Source organism: Ranitomeya imitator, chromosome 7 (genome assembly GCF_032444005.1).
Source record: "Ranitomeya imitator isolate aRanImi1 chromosome 7, aRanImi1.pri, whole genome shotgun sequence".
Classification (NCBI taxonomy): domain Eukaryota; kingdom Metazoa; phylum Chordata; class Amphibia; order Anura; family Dendrobatidae; genus Ranitomeya; species Ranitomeya imitator.
This window is the reverse complement of record NC_091288.1, coordinates 193310351-193333243: the sequence shown is the minus strand read 5'-3', so window position 1 is coordinate 193333243 and position 22893 is coordinate 193310351. Positions and strand designations below refer to the sequence as shown.

The window sequence follows — 22893 nt, the reverse complement described above, 5'->3', positions numbered from 1 at the left end:
CACTGCTAAGGACAGGCAACAAGCAGAAGAGACTTGTTTGGGCTAAAGAACACAAGGAATGGACATTAGACCAGTGGAAATCTGTGCTTTGGTCTGATGAGTCCAAATTTGAGATCTTTGGTTCCAACCACCGTGTCTTTGTGCGACGCAGAAAAGGTGAACGGAAGGACTCTACATGCCTGGTTCCCACCGTGAAGCATGGAGGAGGAGGTGTGATGGTGTGGGGGGGCTTTGCTGGTGACACTGTTGGAGATTTATTCAAAATTGAAGGCATACTGAACCAGCATGTCTACCACAGCATCTTGCAGCGGGATGCTATTCCATCCTGTTTGCGTTTAGTTGGACCATCATTTATTTTTCAACAGGACAATGACCCCAAACACACCTCCAGGCTGTGTAAGGGCTATTTGACCAAGAAGGAGAGTGATGGGGTGCTACGCCAGATGACCTGGCCTCCCCAGTCACCAGACCTGAACCCAATCAAAATGGTTTGGGGTGAGCTGGACCGCAGAGTGAAGGCAAAAGGGCCAACAAGTGCTAAACATCTCTGGGAACTCCTTCAAGATTGTTGGAAGACCATTCCCGGTGACAACCTCTTGAAGCTCATCAAGAGAATGCCAAGAGTGTGCAAAGCAGTCATCAAAGCAAAAGGTGGCTACTTTGAAGAACCTAGAATATAAGACATATTTTCAGTTGTTTCACACCTTTTTGTTACGTATATAATTCCACATGTGTTAATTCATAGTTTTGATGCCCTCAGTGTGAATGTACAATTTTCATAGTCATGAAAATACAGAAAAATCTTTAAATGAGAAGGTGTGTCCAAACTCTTGGATATATATAATTCTTGGACCAAAATAGAGAAAAAGTATTAAGCTCAATTGTTTCCACATCAGCTTAATTGAACATGCAGCCACCACCTTAGAACATACGCCTGCTTTTACACCTAAATTATGACACGTTCCTCTATAATTGCCTTCTTTCACGGAGGAATGTAATCCGTCCTCCCTGTATTCAGAGTGACACATTCCTTTCAGACCAGATTGTATCTAGTTCTAGGAGACATATATTGTTTTGTTTTTTTTATCACACCCTTTATAATATTCCTGAAATTAAATTGATCCACGCCTGTGGTCCGACACTAATTAACTCCTTTTTACCAAGAGTCAGCACCTTAGGTGACCTTTGGCTAATGTTAACCATAGAAGAAGTAATACGTCAGCCATTAATTGAGCATTTCTGCGTGACATACGTCACTCCCTTCTTACAAGAGCACTGAACCTGAATACCTGATCTTAAGCCTCAGGTTATAGAGAGGGCTGCTAATATCAGACGCATGCATTATTATTTTTGTAGCGCCTTAGTTCAAAACAGTTATGAATCATGATTTTTAGGGCGGGAATGTTTGGGATTTCCCGTCAACCTTAACTAAGCACTGGTAAATTAACTATGTCACTCCCTGTTTGTAAGAGCAATCTTAAAGAAGTTGTCCAAGATTAGAAGAAATAAAGGTGTTTTCCATCACAACTAGCAGCACCCCTGTCCTTGGGTTGCATCTGGTATTGCAGCTCAGCGCCATTGAACTGAATACCGTTGAGATATAATACATCACACTTTTAAACAGGTCTTGGGCTCTTTAAGGACGAAAGCAGCCATGTTCTTCCATGATAAAAATACTGGACATGGTAATTTTAACATGCCTGATCCTTCTTTTTTCCTTAAGTTATTTATCAGGAGAGTCTTGAAGCATCCATATGCGTTAGATGGTCAAATGATTTTGTCACAGTGTCCATGATTGACCAACATATTAGTCTAATGTGTATTGAGGCCTTAAATTTGGATGTTATTTACTATCCGTAGGATAGGAAACTTCCTTATCACTGTGGGCCTGACCAGTGGGATCCCATTAATCCCGAGAAGAGCCTCATGTAAATAGAGAGGTGGTCAATCTTCACTCCATTCATTCTCATAGGTAGTGCCGAAGACCAGCCAAACTCTGCTCTTGGATATCTATGGGGATCCCACAGAGTAGTGTTCCCCAACTCCGGTCCTCAAGAGCAACCAACAGGTCATGTTTTCAGGATTTCCTTCGTATTGCCCAGGTGATGGATTTCTTGCCTATCCAGGTGATGCAATTATCACCTGAGCAATACTAAGGAAATCCTGAAAACAAGACCTGTTGGTGGCTCTTGAGGACCAGAGTTGGGGAACACTGGTCTAGAGGAAAGAATGGAGTGAAGGTGCTGATGATCGACCGCCAATATAGTCACTCAGTACTCTTCAGAGGCCCGGTTCTTGGGATTGGTGGGTGTCTCTTTAGTTGGACCCCCAGTGATCTGGAAATTACCCCCTATGTTATGAATAAGGGAAAAGTTCCAAACTTGATCTAACCCCTTAAAAGATAAAACTTATAGGTCTTATAGGCAAACACATACTATTACCTGTCACATGCTTGAATGTATTAGGGTGCTGTAAATCTGATGATCACTCGCATAAAGAAAAGACCACAGGGGCAGGGTTTTTTCCCAAATTTGTGTCATTCATATAAATGAAATACATCATTATCATGCCCCCTTCCAAAGCCTGAATTGTCTTAGAAAATATAATGAAACAGGTATTCTTTTTCTTAGATGGAACCTCAAGACCCTATAGAAACTGAGGACCTGACCCCAGAGCAACTCAGGGTCCTGGAAAGGAAGTTAAAGAAAGAACGAAAGAAGGAAGAAAAGAGGCTCAAAAGAGAAAAAGGGAATCTTGCCGAAGAAACAAAGGCGGAACCAGTAAATCCTACAGGAGGAGAACGTGCTCTGCAGTACCTGAATTGGCTTAGAAAATATAATGAAACAGGTATTATTTTTCTTAGATGGAACCTCAAGACCCTATAGAAACTGAGGACCTGACCCCAGAGGAACTCAGGATCCTGGAAAGGAAGTTAAAGAAAGAACGAAAGAAGGAAGAAAAGAGGCTCAAAAGAGAAAAAGGGAATCTTGCCGAAGAAACAAAGGTGGAACCAGTAAATCCTACAGGAGGAGAACGTGCTCTGCAGTACCTTAAAAGGTTTGTTCATTCTTTAGTTCCTGGATTTTACTTTAGATATCCGGAACCTCTAGACACATTAGACTGTCTTCCCATTTATAATGCAGAATGTTTTGCAGATTTGTTTGGATCGTGGCAAAAATTTCTCAAAATCTTGGGGGCAAAACAATTACAGTTCTGATTGCATTGTGTTGTGTTCTAATACCAAACCTGTGCCTGGTCAGAGGCGTGCACAGACAAGGACGTGATGTGTGTATAACTGAGCAGTCTTTTTAATTACACCTTTCTTAGGTTAGGAATTCGTAAAACAATAATGTTTGTAATTTGCTTTCATTAAAAATTCTGAAGGATCTTGCCAAGTTTTACTGACTTTTTTCAGGACTGAGAGTTCTGTAGTTACTTCTGTTGACACAAGAGGAAAGGGCTTTTCTACTTTTTTTTTTGCTTAGATGTCAGCGGAGCATGCACTTTGAATTTGGCATGCTAAAATGCAGTGCCCAAAGTCACACTCCTTCTGTCCTGTCCTTTCCACAACATCATCTTGTTTCACAGCCTCCATAGCCATTTCTATTGACTTTGGGAAGGTAATCATCCCAACATTATTTTGGTACAGACATCCCTGGTTGCATCACGTAATCACTTTTCGGTAGCTTTCCAGACAACGCACTTGTTACATCTCTTGCAAGTGTCCCATCACATGTGAAAAAGCTGGATACAGAGTGCCGCAATCATGGGATGCAGATAGACCGCACGGTCTAGGAGATCTGGGAATGTTGGGCTAGAATGGCACATCTAGTTGGGCTTTGGAACAGCGCAGGACTAAAGTGAGGCAACGTTGAGCAAAGCACAAAAGAATGGCAAACTCCTTCCTTCCAATGTTCCGTTGACGTCTTGATACAGAAAGTGAGTAGAACCATTTTCTTATTTTTGAGACCAAAGAAACTAAAAAGCGTATGTTATAAAAGGGGCAAAGAGGGGTGAAATCTCTAAAACTTTTAATGAAAGTAAATTGCGAAAATGTTTGTGTTTGAGTACGTGCACACAACGTCTTTTCCAGGTGGGCGAACCCACCAAATTTTTTCAAGAGCAAGATGTTTCAGGAAACGTTTATACATATTAGTCCAATTAATTAACAGAACACATTGAGCACAATGATAAACACACAGGGCCTGCCAGATGATATTACCAGACCACAGACAATGTATAGTTCAAAAAAATATATATTTTATTTATACAAAAAGGAATAAAAACATCCATATAATACAATCTCATAAATGTGAAAAAAATTCCTCCGCACCAATGTCTGGTTTAAAGTGCGGTGCATATAAGCTAAACAACAACCCCTCTTGGGTACTGTATGGTAAATATAAATAACTTTATTCCTGGTTGTTGTTACTTGGAGGCAAATCTCTAGGTCCGCCTGAAGCAATATATTCAGTCAATTGGTATATCAATGTATTAGCACAATTTACTTGAGCGCCAGCCCATAAGCTTATATGGACTTAATAATACGTCAAGATTTGCTGCCATAATAAAGCCTCCATGTACCACTAATGACTAAAAATGTAGGCCATGCTAGCATATATTCAGATGACTAAGATGTAAAATAGAAGACCATAATTACCTCTATGCACACACACGAGACCAGCTTATACCCCTACGCGCGTTTCGATATGTTCTTCCTCTGGGGGCGTATGAGATTGTATTATATGGATGTTTTTATTCCTTTTTGTATAAATAAAATATATATTTTTTTGAACTATACATTGTCTGTGGTCTGGTAATATCATCTGGCAGGCCCTGTGTGTTTATATTTATGTTTCAGGAAACGCAAACTTTTTTTCTGGAACCATCTTTTTTTAGCATTTTCTTTGGTCATTTCCTCAAAGCTTTTTCGATGTTTTTGGCCACCGGCATTTTTCTTGAGCGTTTTTAAAGCATCTTGTGGAGAATTTCAGTTTTGCTGGCAGTTTTTGGACGGGTTTCATTCAACAATGAAGAAACCGATAGCGTTTTTTTCAAGCAAAAACATTGGCAAAATGCATCTTTTGAGACTTCCAATTGAGTTCTAGTGTAACGTCTCGAGCGTTTTCAGAGCAGAAAACACCCGAAGAAGAGACTTGTCAATTCTTTTCACCACTTGGTGTTTTTGGAAACCTGAAGCTGTTGAAAGATGCTCAAAAGACTGAACATATGAACAGAAAATCGTTTTTTTATATAGAAATGTATATGTTCTTTCTTTTGAGCATTTAAAAAGTGCTTTTTTTTCAGGCAGGTTTCATAGTAGACCCACCTGGAAAAGACACCTTGTGCACATAACCTTCCCAATTGTACTCAAGGAAAAAAATACACCATTAAAAGATGATTTTTATTTGTCCATAGTACATAAAAGTCTTTTTTGATGAGGTATTTTTTCTGTGAGGGTTAGCAGAAAGTAAAGTAGCTGATGCTTTTAAAAAAAATCATATGTGCGTGGGTGGGTGTTATTTTGGGAGTCCCACACTATTTCTGTAAGCAAGTAACCTTAAAAATCTCAGCTGTCTTCATAGAAAGTGATTGTGGTGGATGCATCCAAGTGCAAGAAATCGATTATTTCTAATGGTATGAATTTTTATGGACAGTGGTTGTTGAAAAGTGCCCAAGTCTTAAGCCAAAATTGGATCTTGATAGCAAGCATTGTTGGCGATGGAGGCTGGAGTCTTACTGTGCTATTTTCATGAACTTTTCAATTACTCCATCAGGGTTGCCAACTTGACTTTTTATATTTTCTGCCCAACTTTAAAAACATTAAGGACAAACAATTTTTTTTACGGACACATTGTAAAACCATTATAAATCATTATGGATATAAGTGATACATATCTACAGGCTATAATTCTGATATAAAGACATGCACGGCCTTCACTGTAAGGTGTAAAATGACGAGAATTACAATCAAAATAATCTGCATACGTTTTTTCAGCTTTTCACGGACGCCTTAAATTTTACCGACAGGACAAAAAAAGTGCTGTATTTTTACGAACTGTCCTGGACTTTCTGGATTTTTGGCAACTCGGTAGTCCACGTAATTGACGATCCAACCAAAGATGAATCATATACCGTAAATGTGATATAACAATGGCAAATTGAGCAATTTTACAATTCAGCAAAGTCACTTGGAGATGGCTTGGGTGAAAGGGTCATAAGCCAAATCTATGGTATATAGATGTAGAGCCAGTAACGTCATTAATGCATACAAATGGTCTCCATAAATAAACCCGTAGCAGATGGGGTGGGTTAAATAGGTATCGGACTTTTAGATGCCTGGATGGTTTTGGTTAGGTTATAAACATCCAAGTACGAAGAATGAGGTAAATGTGAAACATCTGTGGAGGACATATTTGTTTTCCTAAGAAAGACAGAAACTTCTGAAATCTTTGCTAGTTGCACAATAAGATTAATAAGTTACTATTTCAGGACGGAATGAAGCTCTAAGTTGCAAGTATTCTCTTATCGTAAGACACCATTTACCATCCAGATGATGCGGGAGGGAGGAAACGAACACCACATTCCCTGCCGCAGACGGCGACTTCTTTGGAAGATGACAATAGCCTCTCGTATCTGGTCACCAGCTGGAATTTCGAGATGTTGTTTTCAGAACCGTAAGACCATCTGTTTTACGTTGGAACGCAAATAGGAAACATCTTGGATTTTTCTTCTTTTCCTCAAAAATCTAATATCAGAGATAGCGTTGAGCAATGTGTTTTTTTTAATAAGTGGAATAAATCTACAGTGAAGACTCATTGTTATCAGATCAGTACGGTATTGCAGGTGTTCATTTTCATCAAGGAAACTAGTAAAATAAAATAAAAAATCCCCCAAGAAATGGAAGTTCGTGAATTTACTTCTTATGGGACAAGTTGTTAAAATTATTAATTGACTTTTATTTTGAATTTTTTGTTAATATCAATATGGCCACCAATCATTTGTCGTAAAAGGTAGAAAGACATTTTATGCTTTAAGGGGTTGTCCACTGTCGGACAACCTCCGCTTAATCAATTCATTGCCCTTAGATATAATAACTCGCCTTCCGAAGAGGCACCGTTCTCAGGTCATGTGACATTGTTGTGTCACGTGACTGCTGCATCCAATCAGCGGCTGCTGTTCGGCTGCAGCTTTTTCGTAATAATAAAGGCTGCAGCCAATCAATAATTGTTGTTGTGTTGCAGCATTTGCGTGAAAGAATAATGTCACTTAATCCACTAACAAAATCAGCACCAATATTACAGGAACGGCTTCATAACGGGAGACGATTGTGTTTTCCAAATGTTTGAAGCCGATTCATCAATTGTGACTCAAAATGTTTGTGCCATAATTATAAAGACTTGCCAGTAGATGCCTAAATATTTGGTTCACATTTTCTGACATTTTATGTGGAAATCTAAATAGTCACCAAAAGGGTAAAATACCAAACTAATGAGAATTTTTTGATTTACCGCAAAATTCATTAGCCAAGTTTGAAGATTTTTATTGCAAAACAAAGTCAATAAATATGTCAACACACAAAATGAAAAGTGACTTAAAAAACCCTGCAAATATTGAATCTGTTACAGATGGAATTGATTACGGGTGATCACTAGTGGTCCTGGGAGGGGTAGACACTACAATCCGCTTAAAATTGAGGAATCTTCTATCATGTAGGGATTGTTGGAAGCAGAAAACCTCTTTTAAGTTAAAGGTCCCATTCTGAATTGATTTTGATGGCGTTAATGTGTTTAGGCCTTCTTTCCCTGCCGATAATAAACCCTTGTAACCAGTGGACCTCCGAGTTAGCTATTGTTATAGCAAATTTCCTGCGACGTCTTATACCTCCCAAATTTGGAGTCATCATTAAGAGGTAATTTAAGCCCATGGACTTCCCAAACTACATAGAAGTTCTCTTTTTGGTGCACATATGTCGATGTCTCATCCCTTCAAAGTACGTTCCAATGATCAGATGTCGTGATAAAGCAGGAATTGATGGAGATGCTCTTCCATTTTGCTTGCTTCAAGGGAGTTAACATATGTATCCATGTATGAAGTATTGAAGAAACGTTAGCATATGACCTTTCATGACTCAACAGGTTTTACCTGGACCACAAATTGAAGAGTAAAAGGAATGGAGTTGACTAAACCCCACCTAAAAAGAGGCATTCCAGGTGGACCGGTGCACTCTTGGGTTGAGGCTTGAATTTCATGAATACATCAATCACTGGTCAGGAAATAACTTGCTGTAGCACCAAAGTCTTCCCCATTGCTCTATAAGCCCTACCTTTTTTTTTTTTTATGAAAAAGGGTTTTCCACCCCTTTTTTTGTAAATGAAAATCAATGGCCCCAGCATTGGTCACTATTGCAACTACTGTTTGACTGAAGTGGTCAAACACCAACCAGGCCAGAAGAAATGGAGAGGAGACCATCGGGGAACCCTGCCACCAGTACGACGGGGAATCCAGGGGTGCATATGGGCCTTTTTTTTATAGCACACTTAGGCCATATGTTAATTACAAGAAAGGGGTTGAAAACTCCTTTTTTAAGTCCAACCATCAAACCCTTTCAAGAAATGGAGGAGATCTAAGCAACTTATCCAGACAAAAAGAGGCCGAAACGCTATCCTTTTCCAATAAATTTCCAGGTTTCTCATCCCTTCAGTTTGTATGTACTAATTCTAGTTTGCTATATTTGTTTGGAGTTGGGTAAGATCACAATCTGCTGACTGTCCTCCTCCCACTCATGTACTTGTATAATCCACTTTTAGAAGAGTATTTACTTGAGCAGCAGAGTAAACAGCCCCTACAGCTGCTTCTATACAGGACATGTCCATGTGGAGCAAATGTTTCCTGTACTTCTCGCCCTTGGTTTACCGTGCCACCCCCATCATTGTGTTTATTGCCTCCTGGGGAGTCACAGCTTGTTCAACTCTCTTATCCAGGACACACTGTCCACTCTCACTCTGCGGGTCTCTCTGTTTATTTGTCTTTGTGGTCTTCATCAAATTTAGGCTTAATGTTGAAACTCTCGTTTGCAGACATCTTGTGCATAGAAATATTACATAAATAGCTAGTCCCCATTGTATTGGGACCGTTGTCTGCTAATTTACGGGAAAGTGTGATCTGATGATAACCCAAGAGGTACCGGTCATTTCAGAATCAAGTCCCATTCCGGACAACCTCTGAATGCAATGTCATGGCAGATAACTGATCTCCATCAACGACCCACTATAACCTGGGCATAGATACAATCCAAACGGGTTATTAAAAGCTGATTGTGGTGGTCAAGCAGTAGGGACCACCACCAATCACCTCCGCCCCTTTAGAGTGACCTTCACTTTAAAATAGTCTTCAAGGCAGTTGTCATCTTAACCCCTTTAGTACGCAGTTATTTTGGGTGATTTTTTTAATTTTTGGGCAAATTTTTTTCTTTGGTCGTGGCCATATGAGGACTAGTGTTTTTTGTGGCACGACTCGTATTTGTTAATAAATCATTTCTGGGTATCTATAATATGATGGAAAGTTATTGACTATGGTTTCTAAGGGGGTAAACTGCAGAGATCGGAGTTCTCACCGAATCTAGCACTTTTAGCTGGAGACTAATTAGTCTACCTGCCGATCTTCTGCTGGTGGCAGTACGGGAGAGATGAGCATGATGTATGTATCTAACATGGAGCAGGAATTGTTGAATATACAGTACTGTGCAAAAATTTAGAATAGGTGTTGACATTTTTTTTTTATATCTGTAGATGTATATCCCGAAATATCTGCGGTATATCCTTTCTTTGTTTCCACCGCTAACTTCTGATTACGCCCGGCGGAGTCTTGTTTGTTTCTGCACTGAGATGTTGAGTAATAACAGGGAGAGTCCTCGTACATTCCTGATCACATTCTTGGCTTTTGCTTGATATCTGGAGAGGCTTGTAATCCTATCCCTGGAGATGACATTGAATCAGACTGTCCTCTAAAATGTCATTATGATTTTTTTTTTTCCAAGCAGTTTAACAAAACTGTATTGAGGAGAACGGTCGACAGCAACAGGATGTGAAATTAATCTACGATTTCTGTCTCATCCGGCGATGAAAAAAAAAAAAGAAAAAGGGATTTGTATCCTAAACTCCACAGGTGCCTTCACTCATCTGCGAAACAGATCACAAACAGATTTTCCTTTCACACCCCATCCAATGTAATATTCTTGGTATAATACTGGCCATTTCTGACTACTGTGGAGAACTTGTTTGAGATCTTCCTCTCACGGGAGCAAGCAACATTCGAGTCTGTTCTATTCACCACTGTACCTTCTCATTGGAGAACATTAAGGATTTTCTAAAAGGTCGATGACCTTGATTCTGTTCTTGGCCACCATCCAGATTCTAATGTTAGCTCCTGTAGAAGAACTGACCACATCAATCCCAGCTGTGTTAATAGGAGACTACAAGAAGCTAGAATGAGATCATAAAATCTGGACCCAAGAGGCAAAATGTGTAAAGCTGAATGAAAATGTAAAATGACAAGCTACTACAAGGAACGATGCGAAATTTGCTTTCTTGTACATAGTAATTTTGCACACTGAAATATTTGTTGTAACTCTCTCATACCGGATTCTTTTCACATTGCAATCACTTGCAGGAACATACCACCATTTAATATCACAGGACCACTTTCTAGGTTAAAATCCAGAAGTAAATATGGTCTAGACCGTTCCATAGAAAATAACTTTGAAGGAAGCATATGGATTGTGCTGCAAAGGACTGGTGTAAAGTTATTTTTATTGATGAAGACCCCTTCAGACTGTTTGAGACATCTAGATTGCCCGTATCCGAAAAGGTGATTCTTTTGTCATGCCAACAGTAAAGCATCCTGAAATCATCCACGTATGGGGGCTTTTCATCCATGAAGGGAGCTCACAATTTTGTTAAGAACATTTCCATGAATAAAGAATGAGATCGAATCATATTCCAATGATCCAAGAGCACTATGGTGATGAACAATGCTCTTTCCAGCATGATGGAGACCATGTCTGTAGCATACGTGGATCGTGGACCCACTGTGCCACGATCCGGGTTCACCCAGGAGGGGCATGAGTAAGCGGCTACCTGATGTTTGCTAGAGCTCCTGATGGTGGAGTTAGGCTTGTGCTGAAGGTAGCTACCAGGTACCACTCCTGGACAGTCCCCGGTACTGCAGCAACTGACCCTAAGGGTACTTTCACACTTGCGTTGGTATGGGTCCGTCGCTATACGTCGAGCTGATGTACCGACGCACGTTGTGAAATTTTTGCACGACGTGGGCAGCGGATGCAGTTTTTCAACGCATCCGCTGCCCATTCTGAAGTCCGGGGAGGAGGGGTTGAAAATGGCGGACGCGACGGACAAGAAACGTTACATTGAACTTTTTTTGTGACGATGGTCCGCCAAAACACGACGGAACCAACGTGTGGCCATCCACAAGCCTAAGGCTGCTTTCACACTTGCGTTTTTAGCAATCCGTCGTTTTGGGCAAAAAACGGATCCTGCAAATGTGCCCGCAGGATGCGTTTTTTGCCCATAGACTTGTATTAGCGATGGATAGCCACACGTCACGTCCGTCGTGCGACGGATCCATCGTGTTTTGGCGGACCGTCGTCATGAAAAAACGGTTCAATGTAATGTTTTTTCATACGTCGCGTCCGTTGTTTTCTACCGCGCATGCGTGGCCCCCTCCTCCCCGGACTTCAGAATGGGCAGCGGATGCGTCAAAAAACTGCATCCGCTGCCCACGTCATGCACAAATTTTCCAATGTGCATTGGGACGTCAGCCCGACGCTTAGCGACGGACCCGTACCGACGCAAGTATGAAAGTAGCCTAAGGGTCAGGATCGCAGTCACGGACATGGCCACGGTGTCACCGGCATGACTGGATTTGGAAACTGGTTCTGGTTCCGACAGTGCAGATTCTAGAACAAAAGACAGGATGGACACTGATACTGGTTCAATTACTGCCAGAGTGGTTTCAGGCTCAGGTACCACCAAAGCAGTTTCAGGCTCAGGTACCACCAAAGCAGTTTCAGGCTCAGGTACTGCCAGAGCCATTTCAGGCTCAATAACCACCAGAGCGGTTTCAGGCTCAGGTACCGCCAAAGCAGTTTCAGGCTCAGGTACTGTCAGAGCAGTTTCAGGCTCAATAACCACCAGAGCGGTTTCAGGCTCAGGTACCACCAAAGCAGTTTCAGGCTCAGGTACTGCCAGAGCAGTTTCAGGCTCAGGTACTGCCAGAGCAGTTTCAGGCTCAATAACCACCAGAGCGGTTTCAGGCTCAGGTACCACAGAGCAGTTTCAGGTTCAGACAACACGGGTCTCAGGAACAGGTTTTGGTTCAGATAACACAGGTCTCAGGAACAGGTTTTGGTTCAGACAGCACTGATTTCAGAAACAGGCCCTGGTTTAGAGGATACAGCTTTTAGGGATAGGTACTGGTTCACAACACGGGTTTCAGGAAAAGGTTCTGGTTCAGACAGCACGGGGCAACTGGCTAGTTGCACGACACTCACTAAATCAAGGTGGAGGCATTGCTCAGGAATCTCCTTACTGGGGAGCATACCTTATATACCTAAGCCTGCCAGCTGCGATTGGAAAACTAAAATTTGTGTCAGTCTCAAAAATGTCCTGACAACTCATCTAATGAGTATGAGGACTTTGAATTCTGAATCACTGATATTAGGAAGATAATGAATTGCTTTATATTCTTGTTAGAAAGAAGAGGCTTTCTCCTGGCAGCCCTTGCAAACAAGGCATTCTTGCTCCGGCTTTTTCTAATTGTACTGTCATGAACGTGAACATTTAACATGCTAAGGCCTTTAGAGTTTGAGCTGTATCTCATGGTTTTTTTTTATATTTTTCGGCGCATTGTGCAGTTGGACCTTGGAGTGAATTTGCTATGTTGTCCACTCCTGGGAAGATTGCCAACTGGCTTGAATATTTTCCACTTGATGGACAGATAGATGGGCAGCAACAATTGCTTAAATCTAATCATTGTTAATATCTTTCTTCCTTGATATTGTATTTCCACACACCAGAATGCTCTTGCTGTTGAACAATTATTCAAGGGAATTTGATTGGCAGCCACTGGCTGCTACTTGCAATTTTTGTACCCTCATTTGAATGGAAGCAATAAGAGGTAGGCTTAAGTTGTCACACTCTGCTTCTGCATTTGGCCTTATTTTGATAAATAATGTCAGTGTAATTTGTCAAGAGTTGTTGTTCATCTGAGGTTGTATTTACCTTGTATGAAGATCTTTTAAGCACCAGATTTTTTTAAATTATTATTATTATTATTAGTAGTAATAGTAGTATGTCCCAATATGTAAAAACATATAATTCAATTAAGATGTACTTAGTTTCTCTCATGACTGTATATGGAGGTGTGCGTTGGATGAATGAATCTAGAGGTCCCGCTTTTCACCCCTTTCTCTTGCCTGTGTCCCCGATGGGACTCACAATCTAAATTCCCTATCAGTATGTCTTTGGAATGTGGGACGAAACAGGAGTGCCCGGAGGAAACACACGCAAACTCTTTGCAGATGTTGTCCTTAGTGGGGTTTGAACCCAGGACTCCAACGCTGCAAGGCTGCTGTGCTATCCACTGCGCCACCGTGCCGCCCGAGCAGAGTTAAATGTGCTGAAGCTGGTGAGTTACCAGCCAAAATGTGAGCTGTAGCTGGCAGAGTGACATACCGGAGTCTCTCTCTGAATGGAGACTGCTCGGGTCAGCTAGGAAAGCTGAGCAGTCTGTGTGTTGGAGCTGCAGAAAACCACATGGAAGCTGCAGACTGTTCAGTGTGAACTGTGCCCGGAGGTGAACACTTCTGTTTGGCTCTAGAAGCTGCTGCGGCTCAGGCTGAAGAGGAATCCGAGACCGGTGGGATTGTGCCTCTTCTGTGTATGAAGTTTTCTCCGGGAAAATAACTGTAATCTGACATATCTGCCCGCTAAGTGACCTGATTATTTGCTGTGATACCTTGTGCCCAGAAGAGGCTGTTACTTTTGTTTTGAGTTCCTTGGAGTATTTTGAAAGAAATAAAACTGCATATGTTTTGACCAAACCGCATTGCCTGTGTGAACGCTACCTAATGGCTACCTGAGAGCAAGGATCCCTACAGTTTGTATATATATGTGTGTATCAATATAATATGTATTCTATGTTATATTTTATGGTGGAGGGAAATAAATTGAGTTATTTGCTAGATGTGTTTATCTGGGGTATGCACCAGGTGAAGAACTTACTAGCAGCAGCTCTGATTTTGGGGGTGTTCTGGGCTAGGCTAACCGGATATCCCAACATAGGGCTCAAATGTTGGCGTTGTATTCTAAGATCAATAGTGTATACCTCGCAAGCTAGTGTAAGGTTCCAAAGGAATATTCAGGCAGCAAATAACTAGTGACCAGTGTATCTCAGATTACTTGGGTAATCATGGTGCACCATCTCCCCCTTGCCCCCTCCATCTATACTAAGTCCACCAAGTCTTGTATACATTCTTCCATCCCGGCATATGGAAGCACTACATGTTGCACCTGAAGCACATGACGTCTCGCACGCTCAATTTCCACTTTATGGAGAAGGAACTGTTTGCAATAGATGCAGTCTGGAAGTCATAAAGAAGACACATGTTCTGCTCTCAGTCAGGCTCTTCGGATAGAGCCAGGCTTTGTATAGCCACTTTTCCAGACAATTTGACACAGTTTAAAAGCTTTCCTTGGCAAAGTGCTTGAAAAAGGGAAACTGAGGAAGGCTTACTTTCAAAAGTCATTGATGTTCACAGACCTGTCTCTATTACTACCCCGAAGCACTAGGAGATTTACCATTTTGCATGCATTCGTGAATAAAGGGTTCCAGGATGTGGAATTAAAAAGGGGCTGATATCTGACAATTCATATAGATATACAAGTATCAAACCTAATCCAATCCAGAGATCGCAACAGAAAACAAGCAACGATGCAGAGCTGAGTGCAATTAAAACTAACATAGTACAGCAGAGCTGAGTTTGGTCTCATTAGAAATACATCTTCAGTTGTGCTTGTCCTTCCTTAGCTTTCCTGCAGAGCTGTGCCTGATTACAACTAACACAGTAAAGCAAAGTTTACCTTTGTCTCTTTACAAATCATACTTTCCTATCACCCCACACTGACTGCCTTTAAAGGGACTCTGTCACCTGAATTTGGAGGGAACAATCTTCAGCCATAGGGGCGGTGGTTTTCGGGTGTTTGATTCACCCTTTCCTTACCCGCCGGCTGCATGCTGGCTGCAATATTGGATTGAAGTTCATTCTCTGTCCTCCGTAGTACATGCCTGCACAAGGCAATCTTGCCTTGCGCAGGCGTGTACTATGGAGAACAGAGAATGAACTTCAATCCAATATTGCAGCCAGCATGTAGCCGGCGGGTAAGGAAAGGGTGAATCAAACACCCGAAAACCCCGCCCCTATGGCTGAAGATTGTTCCCTCCAAATTCAGGTGACAGAGTCCCTTTAAGTTGAAACCTGAAGCACTATGAGAGAGCATCTGCAGCTGCAAATGTGTTTATAATGGGACAAAGTTAAGCTCTGATGTACTATGTAAGGTATAATCGCACACAGCTCTGCAGCAGACCTGACAGCGCTGAGAAGAGACCTACAATTGCAGATGTGTTTGTAATGAGACAGAGCTCAGCCCTGCTTTTCTGTGTTAGCTATAATACAACTCAGCCTTGGAGTGAGGTCAGGAGAGCAACTGTCCGCCATTACATGTCTCACACTGATAACACCCTCTTTCATTTAAAGTAAGCTCTGGAGGCAGATTCTCAGGGAGATCTATGTCCGGTCCAGAGATCTTAACAGCTCATTTACATATTAAGAAGAACATGGATTTCAATGGAATAAGTCATTGGATCGCAGATATCAAAGCATCGTTTTATTCCACCTTCTATGATCTTCATACCGATATAGACGGTTTAGGAGGGTTGATAAAGGGGTTTACATTACAATGATTTGATTACCTATCCATGGTATATGTCATCAATATCAAATCAGTAAGGGTCTGACAGCAGGCGCTCCCCCTCCACCGATCACTTCTTACCAGCCCCGGGTGTAAGTAGCATATGGAGCAGAACATTACATCTGCATCACATGGTGTAGTGGTCGATCCCGGATACTGCAGATCAGATTGAATAGATGCTAGTCTGCAGTACCTGGGAGCGACCACTACACCATGTGATGCAGCTGTGCTCTTATGTTCCATGTGCTGGTTACATCCAGCCACGGCCAGAGCTGGTAAGATCTGATTGGAGAGGATACTGTACGTCAGACCCCCACCCCCAGATCTGATATTGATGACCTATCTGGATATTAAGTACTGGAGAACCCCATTAATGTAACATAGTAACATAGTAACATAGTTAGTAAGGCCGAAAAAAGACATTTGTCCATCCAGTTCAGCCTATATTCCATCATAATAAATCCCCAGATCTACGTCCTTCTACAGAACCTAATAATTGTATGATACAATATTGTTCTGCTCCAGGAAGACATCCAGGCCTCTCTTGAACCCCTCGACTGAGTTCGCCATCACCACCTCCTCAGGCAAGCAATTCCAGATTCTCACTGCCCTAACAGTAAAGAATCCTCTTCTATGTTGGTGGAAAAACCTTCTCTCCTCCAGACGCAAAGAATGCCCCCTTGTGCCCGTCACCTTCCTTGGTATAAACAGATCCTCAGCGAGATATTTGTATTGTCCCCTTATATGCTTATACATGGTTATTAGATCGCCCCTCAGTCGTCTTTTTTCTAGACTAAATAATCCTAATTTCGCTAATCTATCTGGGTATTGTAGTTCTCCCATCCCCTTTATTAATTTTGTTGCCCTCCTTTGTACTCTCTCTAGTTCCATTATATCCTTCTTGAGCACCGGTGCCCAAAACTGGACACAGTACTCCATGTGCGGTCTAACTAGGGATTTGTACAGAGGCAGTATAATGCTCTCATCATGTGTATCCAGACCTCTTTTAATGCACCCCATGATCCTGTTTGCCTTGGCAGCTGCTGCCTAGGCAAACAGGATCATGGCCTAATAAATGTAATATATTTAATTTCCATAAATCTGTTTTGCTTTCTTTTCAGCTGGTCCAAAAAAAACCCAGATTGGAAGTTTCAAAAAATAAGACAAACCTGGCTCCTCATGAACATGTATGATCTAGAGAAGGTAAGTCATGGCTTCATCATATGGTTTTTGGGTTTCACCCTTCTCTGCTGTTAGCCCATTGCCAATCAAATCTTGTGCGGTCTTCAGTGGGCCATCTAATACTTTTAAGGCTCTGTCCGTTCCCTTCCAAATACATCAACACCTTTATATCTTCTATCTGTTGCTGCTTTACTGAGAAATTAGTGTTTGAAGTCTTATAAAAATTTGTCATTATGTGCTCTGGGCGTGACAGGGCACTTCTCCAGCCTCTGCCCTAGGTTGTTTCCCTGCCTAGCATTAGTCTTTTTCGGTTGATTGATCGTTCACTGCCTGATTTCCTACCTTGAGGTCTCACAGACATTGAGCTATTAATGAAGAGGATGGTGCTGGGCAGAGAAATAACCTAAGGAGGCGGAGACTCGGGAAGTGCCCTGTCACACCCTGAGTGTTTAACACTTCATTTACATATCAGTTAATACTCTGATTTCTCAAGGATGCAGCAACAGATTGAAGATATAAAGGTGTTGATGGATTTAGCTGTCAAAGATCTGCTTTCCCGTAAATGTAGATGAGAGGAAGGTGGGTGACCTTACTGATATTCCCTTTGATACCACCCCATTCCGTCTGCCTCCATTTCTATGCTGATTGTTTTTTGTTTTTTTTATATTTTTTGTATTTTGTGCCATCAAATGTCATATTATGGAGGTATTCTAGAGAATTACTTATAGTGGAGGATATCTACAATTTACGGCTCTGACATGGGGGGGTGGAGAGTGTTTTGGAAAATGCTTTAGTGAAAGTTTTTAATATCAAGATTAGAATCCACGTGAGACAAGAATGTAATATCTGCAACAATAGCTCCGTACTGCCCCCTCCTGGATCAGCTCTGCAGCAGCAGAGAAAACTATTTTATGTTAGTGTAGGAGGGTAAAAAAAAAGAAGACGCGCCCTAAGGATCATTCTATATAAAGCCTTTTTTAATTTTCATTTTTAGAATTCAGGATAAATACAAGTATTAATGATCTTGGTAAATACTGTAGCTAATATCGAGATATGTACAGATACAAAGTGCTGGTGAGTGCACAGGAAAGATAGATTAATGGGGTGCAAAAAAAGTTTAGGGCACACTTAAATCAGAGGACACTGGGAATTCACCTGCTTATTTGGGGTAGCACATTCCAGAAAACCAGTGCAGCACGAGAAAAGTCTTGAAGACAGAAGTAAGAGGTTCGGACTATGTGGCGTTGTATGCCATCAGTATTTATTCTGTATGGAAGTTTTGTGCCTCCGATATTCTCAACAAAGCAATATTAATAGATCGAATGCTATCAATCCTGGACAGCAACGAGGCGATCGTCTGCATGGTCTAGTTAAAGGAACATTAGAGAAAGGCGATATACCGTCTGATGCATGGCATGGAGTCATATGGACGAATCACACACTAGTCTTGCATTTGGCAAAACACAGAGTTCCGCCAGAGGTGGTGTTCCTTAAAGGGATTTTCTGGGCATATGATATTGATGACCTATTCTTAGGATAGGTCAGCAGTATCAGATTGGTGGAGATCCGACACCCTGCACCCCCACCGATTGGCAAGCCATAGCACTTCGGCTTTCTTTAGTACGTAGCAGCCGTTGCCGAGAACATGGGAGCTCAGCTTCTGTTCAAATAAGTAGGTGGTGAACTGCAGTTCCTGGCAGCGGCCACTACACGATAAATGGAGCTGTGCATTTACTGCCCCAAGAGCGGAAAACGGTTGATCGGTGGTGGTGCCGGGTGTCCGATCCTGAGGACAGATCATCAGTATCATCAGCCTGAACAACCTCTTTTGGTAAAACTATGGAAATTGATGAGAAAAGGGGGTCATCGGTTCAGGACCCTGATCCTTAGCCAGAGTGAAGAGCAGTTATGAAGATTGCCTATCTCTCCCCGGACCGGAAGACCTGTCCTGTTCTGCATTACATCTGCAGTGTATTGATTTAACCAGGCACGGTGTTATACCGTATTCATCCTCTGGAGGCGCTGCAGGGAAATTCACTGCCAGCATTTCCCACAGATTAGAGCTAACTGTCAGGGATCCCATCAGGGGACACATTGTGACCAGTTTATTCTCACAGTTTATTCCAACAAGTTCAACAAAAAACACTCTTTAAGGAAATGTGCACATGGTGTAATTTAGACCGTGGCTTCCACCATGTTTCTCTAGGTCAAGTGGCTTTGCCATCATTCTTACGGTGGCTACGCCGCCTGCGTCTCTTACTCTGTACTATTATGTATAGAGAGCAGGCGGCTTCCGAGTTGAAGCTGCCCGAAACATGAGCACGTCACTTCTTTTAACTTCTTCACCGTTTCCAGATCCTGAAGCGGTTGAAAGATGTGACATAACATTAACGTAACAATACAAAAAAACATGCCAGGACCTAGAATAATCACATAATATATTAAAAGTTAATGAACTTTATTAAATACAAAAAATAAATCCATGCAGTAAAATCCCGAATTACAAACACAAGGACAAATTGGTGGATGAGTAACTGTAGGATCCCCAGGAATGTAAAAATATTCCAAGGTGACATATATATATATATGGAGATAGAGGGGTTATAAACAGTGCGGCCTACACGTGCCTATACCAAACATTCTAAAAAAAAATTGGAAGAACTAGTGACAATACTCACCCACCAAACCCCGACGCGCGTTTCACAAATGCTTTGTCGGATCATTTGTGAAACGCGCGTCGGGTCTAGGGTGGGTGAGTATTGTCACTAGTTCTTATAATTTTTTTTGATAATGTTTGTTTTATACATGTCTTTAGAACTTGTTTATGTCCATTTGCTTATGGTCATAAGTATTGGGTGCCTATTTGTATATCATATTCTTTACCTAACTAATACATTATAAGTATATGTCACCCTGTAATTGTGAATATGTTTACATTACTGGGGGTCTCAGAGTTACTCATACACCGATTTATTTTATAATTTGGGATTTTATTGCATGTATTTATTTTTTGCATTTACTAAAGTTCATTAACACTTAACATATTGTGTGATTATTCTAGTCCTGGCTTGTTTTTTGTTTTTGGTCTTGTTATGGCTATTAGTGCCTTTTGCAATATCTTACCCCTTACCTTTGATTGCAACTTTTGGTTTCCATAAAATTAACATGCGCACAGCAATGGTTGTTTTGATACGTTCATTTTAGGGGGGCATTTTTGCAGTGCTTTTTTTTTAGGAGGATTCTGCCCGAAAAAGATCTTGTCTGCACATAGCCTGCACTGTGGGGACATTCCCAGTTTCGGACAAATTCCAGTCCTCCTGCCACAATCTTTTTTTTTTTTTTTTTTTTTTTTACAATTTTAACACCCTCCCCTGGTCCAACACTGAGTCTTTGAGTGTGATCTCATCACATATTCTCCTCTGACTGCAGAACATCTAAGGATACGAGTGAATGTCTTGGGACGGCCCTTCCGACTGTTTTGCTTTTCATTAGCACAAGCTACCGTAACATCCCACACAGTGGGCCAGATGTTCTCCGCAGCTGAGCAGGAATGAAGTCAGAAAGCCAGCGCTCATTCACCACACCTGGCTCACATAAATGGGGCTCGTGGGCGTCCATTAGCCCATGCCAGCGGTGGCCAGATACTGGGTTGGGTATGCCGCAAGTGAAGAAGAGACAACTGCGGAAAAATCCGGATTTTACATTCTTGGAGATGGGGGCGGCAAATAGAATAAATCACCAACATCAATTCAGAAACTAAAAAAAGCACAAAAAAAAAACAAAAAAACAACAATACACAATTAAAAAAAATAACAGCTGCAGTGTAAAGCATGAGGAAGAGATTGAGTAGACAGTTTGTGATGTGATTGGAGTTACATTTTAGCCTAAAGGTTCTCATACACATTTTTGGTCTAGAGCTTGTTCATCTGACAGCTGTTCCTCCCAGTTCACCCTCTCCCATACACATGCACGCTCGGTTCAGCTGAGCATACATATGTGAGAGGAAAATAAGTCAATGCCAGGTAACATGGGGAGCCATGCATCCCTGAGAGAACAAAGGATTTGCCATGTTAGAATTCAACAAGCCCAAATTCTTCTCTCTCACAGTATAATCTGTCAGAGCTGCTGCTTTCTAGTGAATGTTTTATCTCACCTCAGTGCTAGATTCACAGCTACAAGGCTGAGTACTACTGAATAATGTTCCTCATGCTGCTGCTTTAGAGGGAGTGCTACAGTGCGACAGGTTTTTTATCTCACCTCCGTGCTAAATTCACAGCTACAAGGCTGAGTACTACTGAATAATGTTCCTCATTCTCTGCTTTAGAGGGTGTGCTACAGTGCGACAGGTGTTTTATCTAACCCCTGTGCTAGATTCACAGCTACAAGGCTGAGTACTACTGAATAATGTTCCTCTTTCTCTGCTTATCTCACTTCGGTGCTAGATTCACAGCTACAAGGCTGAGTACTACTGAATAATGTTCCTCATTTTCTGCTTTAGAGGGTGTGCTACAGTGCAACAGGTGTTTTATCTCACCTCTGTTCTAGACTCACAGCTACAAGGCTGAGTACTACTGAATAATGTTCCTCATTCTCTGCTTTAGAGGGTGTGCTACGGTGCAACAGGTGTTTTTTCTCACCTCTGTGCTAGAATCACAGCTACAAGGCTGAGTAGTACTGAATAATGTTCCTCATTGTCTGCTTTAGAGAGTGTGCTACAGTGCGACAGATGTTTTATCTAACCCCTGTGCTAGATTCACAGCTACAAGGCTGAGTACTACTGAATAATGTTCCTCATTCTCTGCTTATCTCACTTCGGTGCTAGATTCACAGCTACAAGGCTGAGTACTACTGAATAATGTTCCTCATTTTCTGCTTTAGAGGGTGTGCTACAGTGCAACAGGTGTTTTATCTCACCTCTGTTCTAGATTCACAGTTACAAGGCTGAGTACTACTGAATAATGTTCCTCATGCTGCTGATTTAGAGGGTGTGCTACAGTGCGACAGGTTTTTTATCTCACCTCTGCTAGATTCACAGCTGCAAGGCTGAGTACTACTGAATAATGTTCCTCATTCTCTGCTTTAGAGGGTGTGCTACAGTGCGACAGGTGTTTTATCTCACCTCGGTGCTAGATTCACAGCTACAAGGCTGAGTACTACTGAATAATGTTCCTGGTGCAGCTGCTCTAGAAGGTGTGCGACAAGGAACCATTCTATTCTATGTATGCTGTGAAAGGAAGATACCATAGTAGCTACTCTCTGCTTCTGAGTTCATGGAAAACTATTAGATTTAGAACTGATATAAAGAAAAATAGGTGAAAATGACAGAAGCATGTCAAATAATGGCCAGAAGTAGTGTTATTCTTCATATACACACAAAAGCATGTTCTCATAACCACCAGTTTAGCCGGGGTCTAAGAGGTGAAATCTCACCTTGTGGAGAGTGACATGCCAGTGTAAGGAGACTTATAGGCCATACAATGCTCCTCTGGCAAATTAAATATCGTAATTGCTTCTTCACAGTGGAAGAGGACAGGAAGTTTAGTTCCTCCTACTGGAAGTAGCAATCCTAAAAGTCAATATCGACCCTTTAACAAGCCATGCCATATGACTTAGGATAAAAGCCAAACCATATACTCTTATTTGCAGGGCAGCGTTTTGGGGT

The 22893-nt window shown here is 41.6% G+C and overlaps 1 protein-coding gene across 2 annotated transcripts in view; it reads left to right on the top strand.

Annotated features, from left to right (window-relative positions):
• C7H7orf50 (chromosome 7 C7orf50 homolog) overlaps positions 1 to 22893 on the top strand; it is a 257785-nt gene that overhangs the window by 230799 nt on the left and 4093 nt on the right. For both annotated transcript variants that reach the window (XM_069734290.1, XM_069734291.1), the window contains exons 4-6: positions 2631 to 2780; positions 2864 to 3057; positions 17171 to 17252. In XM_069734290.1, coding sequence (XP_069590391.1) covers positions 2631 to 2780; positions 2864 to 3057; positions 17171 to 17252 — 426 coding nt within the window. The remainder of the gene's footprint in view (positions 1 to 2630; positions 2781 to 2863; positions 3058 to 17170; positions 17253 to 22893) is intronic.